A 5802-nucleotide genomic window follows, 5' to 3' on the forward strand; every position below is an offset into this window, starting at 1 on the left:
GGAAGCAGGCCCAGTGCAGGGAGTGTGACAGCTTAGAGAACCATTGTGCAGCTGTGAAAGGCCTGTGGGCTCAGGGGCAAAGAGGTCACTAAGTCAATAAGATGGCGACTAACAGTTCGGGTACTGGCAGGCAAGATGGCGGCCAAGGACAGAGCCCTGGGCGTGAACCAGGGCAGGAGTCACGTAGCTCCAAGGAAATACTGATTGACCAGGGCCATCTTGCTCACCTACCCTGGCCTATGGGGGGTGGCTTCCACAGTCATTGTCCTAGTAATTGGTCCTAGTTTCTCCCCTCCAGGAATTCCTGAAATTTCATGCCTGACGCTATCCCTTACCCTATATAAGAAATTGAATTTCCCCAATAAATCGGAACTGCTTAGACAGAACCCCTGTCCCTCTGTTTGTGTGTCGCCAGCCGGGAGACTGGCAGCAGGCTCATCCCCTCCAGCAACGGGGTACTAAAGGAATCTGTGGGGGAGACCCCGCAACTGCCAAGGAGTTAGGCTCTCTGGGGAGTCTGCAGGTTAACTCGCTACTTGTGCAGCTGCTGTTCCATGGCGGAGCACTGATTAGGTCCTGGCTGCTTCACATCCCATCCAGCTCCCAGCTAAGGCTGCTAGGAGGGCAGCAGAGAGTGGCCCAAGTGTTTGGGAGACCCAAAAGAAGCTCCTGGCTCCCTGCTTCGGATCAGCTCAGCTCTGTCTATTGCTGTCAGAGGAGTGAACCAGGTCATGTAAGATCTTCCTCTCTTTCTCTTTCTCTCTGTAAATCACTTTTCAGGTAAAAATAGATTTCTTAAACATGTGAATTTCATATTTAAAAAATAATCTGCCAATCACTTCTTCCCTTCCACCAACAACGTTAAGCTAATGTGTGTTCCACATCTAACTCTAACCTGACACTCCAAATGACAGAGGGTCAAAGGTCACTTGGCCATCTGGGGTGCAAGAAGCAGCCTGGAGGAATCCTAGGTCACTGTAGGGGAGCTTAGGTTTTGGGTGAAAATTGAGAGTTTTGGACCTGGTTCCTAGGAAAATGCCTCAGGTCCGCCACCCACCCAAAGAGTCCAAAGTTCACAGGGTCAGCCAGGGTCAAGCCTGAGTGACAATGTCCTGCCTGAGCCACAGCCCAGTAGGTAACAGGACCCCTTGCCTCAAGTGAGATGACTTAGGGGGTGTTGTGGACCAGCCAAGAAAGGGAAGGGGGACAGCAGAGGGGTGCGTGCGAGCAGCCAGGTGTCTCTGGGCAGGTGCTTGTTTGTCAAGTGCAGCTGAGGAACCTGCCCATGGCCACAGCATCACCCATGGGACATACGCAATGACCAACTGAGCCACTGACCTGCTACAGGCTTAGTGACGTTAGAGTGCCACCTGCGCTTGCCTTGGCAGGCTCGGACCCAGGATTTCCTGGCCTTATGCGCTCCCCTGGCTGGGCACTCCCCAACCCTGTAAGAAGGAGCTTCAGAGTGGGTCTGGTGTGTGCTCCATGGGCACAGCAGCTCTTCCTCGGCTTTATGGCTTGCTGCAGCTCCCTACTGGGTTCTTTCCTGTTTACTTTGGTGGCTGAAATCTCTTAGGACAATCAAATGCCCAGGAGTGGAAAATACATCAGCAAAATCCGAATCTCTGTCTTCTAAGTACTTCTGTATCTCAACGTCGTGGTCAGATGACCTGTTGGAATGCTAGCCTGCAATGCCATGTATCTGTGACTTTTTGTTTCTAATGCCGCTTGCCCTGCTCCTTTATGTACACACTCAGCACCTGTGTGACTTGCTCAGCCCCTGAGGTTGAGGAGGAGTGGGGAACCAACTCACAACGTCCCTCTGCCTTGCTGAGAATAAATAAAAACACACCCACACATGACGCAGCGATGAGAAGTGTGTCTTTATTGGGTTAAGGCGTCTTCTTACCTCACTAGATGGGGAGCACACTGCAGAAGGTTTTTTTGGGGAGACAGTGAATAGGTTGGGAGTAGGAGCGGGGGTGTGGAGGCCTCGCAGCTGGTGTCCCTTTCCACTCTCCACAGACCCAGCCAAAGCCTGGGAGGCTCTTAAGAGTGCACCATTTCCTGGAATTCTAGAACACAAGAGAGGAGAACGGGGTCAAGGGTGATGGCTCGGTCTTCAGGAGAGTTCGGAGGAGGCAGAAAAGAGGAAGCAAAAGCCAGCGGACTGCCATGGCCTCTGTGGAGGGGACCAACGAGGGTCCCGGCCGGCAGGTGCACTCGGCCCACACCATCATCTCTCTGTGTAACCTTAAGAGGTCCTTGGCCAGCACTTACCAACCCAATCACTTCTCTCGGACAATGAACACATCCTATATAATTGCATACCAAAGTCGGGAAAGTTAGCCTTCGACTGGGCGACTGCAGACAGTCCTGGGAGATTGTCTTCCTCGTTCTCTGGCAGTGGCGGGGGGTGGAGGGGAGTGGGGAAGGGGAGGCTTTGAACTAATTTTCCTTGATTGAATCCTATCCCTACCCCCCAAGACCTTCCAAAAAAAGAAGGATAATGAAGAATCAGAAGAACTGGGTGCTGTAGATTAAAATTGAAAATGTGGGATTTGCTGTATGTTTTATTGACAAGCCTTATCTATGGTGAAGTCTTTCATGGTTATATTTAAATAAACCAATCCTCCCGGCCTGGATTATTTTTTCTGAGCTATCTACGGCAGCTGCGTTCACGCCTATGTAGTAGAGTAGCATCATTCTGAGTAGGTTTTAAAGGGATCTCTGGTAGCACTTTAACAATTCAAATTAGCACAACCATATGCTCTCTTAAGCTGGCAGGCAAAAATTAGCTCAAAAATGTGCAAGCAGCCTGTCAAGATCAAGTGCAAATAATCCTCTGGCCACACAATCGTGCTTAAAAGTGAAGTTCTGGCTCTGCACTCCGAATGCACTGACCGCAGTATGACTCCGTGGCTCTTTGTTTGCTGTTAGGGTTAGGTCTGCCTGAAGGGTTCACATCCCAAAGTTCCTCTTTAAACCCTTGGAAGCCAAGAGACCTTCCTGGGAACTCTGATTCCAGTCACTCCCTGACTCAGAGAGGCTCGAACCCCCCTGGGGCAAAATCCCTTGTATTTTATGGTGCGTTAGCACATCTCAGGACCCACCCACTGGCCAGGGATCTAGCCTGGTGCCTCAGTCAGGTGAGGGCTGCCTGCCGCGCTCTGCCTCCTGGCATCCTGACAGCCCATCGTACAGATTCAGCCATTGAAGGAAGAAAGGATTTTAGTCCTCAGCGTATCTCATAGCCCAAGCCCTCCTGGACATTCCTTGAGCCATAGCATCTTTTTGAGGAATGAACGAGTGGGAACGTACCGTCCGCCCCGATTTTCCCGTCTCCATCATTGTCTGCCGCAGCCATCAAGGACTTGGTTTCTGATTCGGTCAGCTCTCTAGCATCACTGTTGAACTTCTGGAGGAAAAACCTACCGGGCAATAGACAGGTGGGAATTTCTTGGAATACCATGCACCTTCCTCTGCATCCTTCTTTCCTTCCCATCTTATTTTTCTGAAGCCCATCATTTATCTCGGGCAAGGAAGGGTCAAGCTGTTAGCTAGCAAGAGTGCCCTTGGCTGCAGGGAGCCATGTGGCTCCCTGAGTTTCTAACGGATTGTGTTGAGTCCATTGGCCAAGGGAGACTCCTTCAATGCAAGAATCTGCACTGGACCATTTTCGGTGCCCGAGTGTAGTGTTTTGCAGGGGTAGATGTATGTAGTCCAACAACTCGCATTCTGTGCTTTAATGAGGCTTGAGCCAACGAGTAATGCCCAGTTGTCCATTGAAGAAAGAACTGGGATAACTACAACACCCCCTCCCCCACTGCTCCTGCCCAGCAAGACTGCGGGTCCCCAGGCCAAGGCTTACTTAAGCTCATCTTCTTCCACGTATCCGCTCTGGTCGTTGTCTATGAACCGGAAGATATCCTTTACCTGACTGGCTGACATCTTGGCGAGGCCTGACGTCTGAAAAAATCTTTGGGGTTCAAAAGTGTCTGGGTCTGTGGAATAGAGATCATGTTACTCTGAGGCTCGCTGGACCACTGTCTGCAAGAGGGGGACGGGGCTGCTGAAAACTGTACTCCTGGGTACTCCTGGGCCAGGAAGGTGCTCAGCTGGCCCAAGACACTGAGACAGCCAGGTGTAAATGACCGCAACATCCTCTCTTGCCCCTTCTGGCCACCTTCCCCCTCCACTGGACTGTGTCCAACTCCTCATCTCTCTCGCTCTGTGCCTCTCCAGTCTCTTCGGGGCTCTTGTCGTCGAGGGTGGTGGGGATGGGGGTGTGGTGGTCGCAATCGCTGGATTCAGAACAGCTGCACAACCACCCTCCACTTCTTGGATTCCCTTTATGACATCTCGTTTGCCTCTCAGACACATGAGCGCACGCTCGCACCCCGCATCCCCATCAGCTCTAGTTCTCAAGCTCACAGCAGTTTGATATTGTCTGCACACCTGTCTCAGCACAGGTCACCCTTAGCTCCCAGTGGCTCGGCTGCAAAGCGGCTGGCGAGAGGAAGCCACAGGACCACCTCACTTGCTGACTCTCTCCCCCACTCCCCTGCCTAAGCCTACCTTGGCATTCCTGCAGGGCGGCCGCGATGTCGTCAGCGCTCAGCACGTCTGTGATGCTCATGGTACCCCCGACCTCACGGAAGAGATGAGAGGCGTCACTGGCAAGGAGGGGTGCGTGCACAGGGAGCGGGGCAGTGTGCGCAGGGTGCGTGCACCTGGCACAGCTGCTGAAACTGCAGAGATGCCCACAACTTTCAGATCATGAGAGTCTATCTGGCTATGCAATGAAGGGACGTGACCAAGAGTCCCCACGAGGACAAAGCTCTGAGATCCCCTTTGTCTCAGCATCCTCTGCTGAATGTACCCCAGAGATGAAATAAAACAAGACGCCCTAAAGAGAGATCTGATTCCGTTTTCTTAGAAACCGTATGTATATTTCCATCTTCAATGGCTTACATGGCTATGGTAACAAAGACAACAGCATTTCCCCGCAACCAGCCAACAAACACGGTGCTGTTGCAAAATTCACACGGCCTGGCTGGCTCCTCTGGAGGACAAGTCCGGCGACCAGGTAGCAGAATCCTTCCAGGGGCCACAGCCACAGAAATATCGGAGGCCATCAGGTACAAGGCCATGTGGGTACACAGAGAGGAAGAAGAGTCTGGGGTCTGGCAAGCCCCCCAGAGACTCACCGTTTTCAGGTTCTCCGAGATGAATACAGGAAAAATAATCCAAGGGAAAAAAAAAAGCTAAAACCAGGTGTGCTTTCACGACCTTATATAGGATCGAAAAAGTGATAGTTACAACCTCTTAAATTTCCTCCCCGAGGATCCAGCACAGGTAGCTCAGATGTCCAGCTTCACTAATTAAGCCTCTCACTCTCTTTTTTTCTATTTATGTCTCAAGGGAGCTTGGGTGGGAACAGCCAGTTTTCACAAACAAACCTCAACAAACCTTAATTAAGGTTTCAGCTCTGCAAACAAACCCCTTGGCAAAACATGGAAAAGATGCCAGCCAGAGGCCTGGTCAGGTGGCGTTTGAAACCAGACAAACATTAGGGGGTGGAGGTGAGGCTGTGCCCAGGGCAGAGGCTCCCCCAGGGTGGGCGTGGCTGCTGCTGGCAACAGGAGGCCAATCTCAAGGGGTGCCCGCTATGACACCGAGCAATAAGCTACCACCTGCAGCACCAGCATGCCATAGGGTGCAAGTTCGAGTCCTGCCTGCTCCACTTCTGATCCTGCTAATCCTCCTGTGAAAGCAGCAGAGGTTGGCCTGAAGTCCTTG

The 5802-nt window shown here is 51.9% G+C and overlaps 1 protein-coding gene across 1 annotated transcript; it reads right to left on the reverse strand.

The window, feature by feature from the left end:
- Nucleotides 1-2049: 2049 nt before the first annotated feature.
- Nucleotides 2050-4639, reverse strand: OCM2 (oncomodulin 2). The gene is made up of 4 exons (XM_004599279.2): nucleotides 4579-4639; nucleotides 3872-4004; nucleotides 3322-3431; nucleotides 2050-2075 (listed from the first exon to the last, which is right to left on the reverse strand). Exons 1-4 carry the CDS (start codon nucleotides 4637-4639, stop codon nucleotides 2050-2052), a joined length of 330 nt encoding a protein of 109 aa, XP_004599336.1.
- Nucleotides 4640-5802: the final 1163 nt, after the last annotated feature.

Source organism: Ochotona princeps, chromosome 24 (genome assembly GCF_030435755.1).
Source record: "Ochotona princeps isolate mOchPri1 chromosome 24, mOchPri1.hap1, whole genome shotgun sequence".
NCBI lineage: Eukaryota > Metazoa > Chordata > Mammalia > Lagomorpha > Ochotonidae > Ochotona > Ochotona princeps.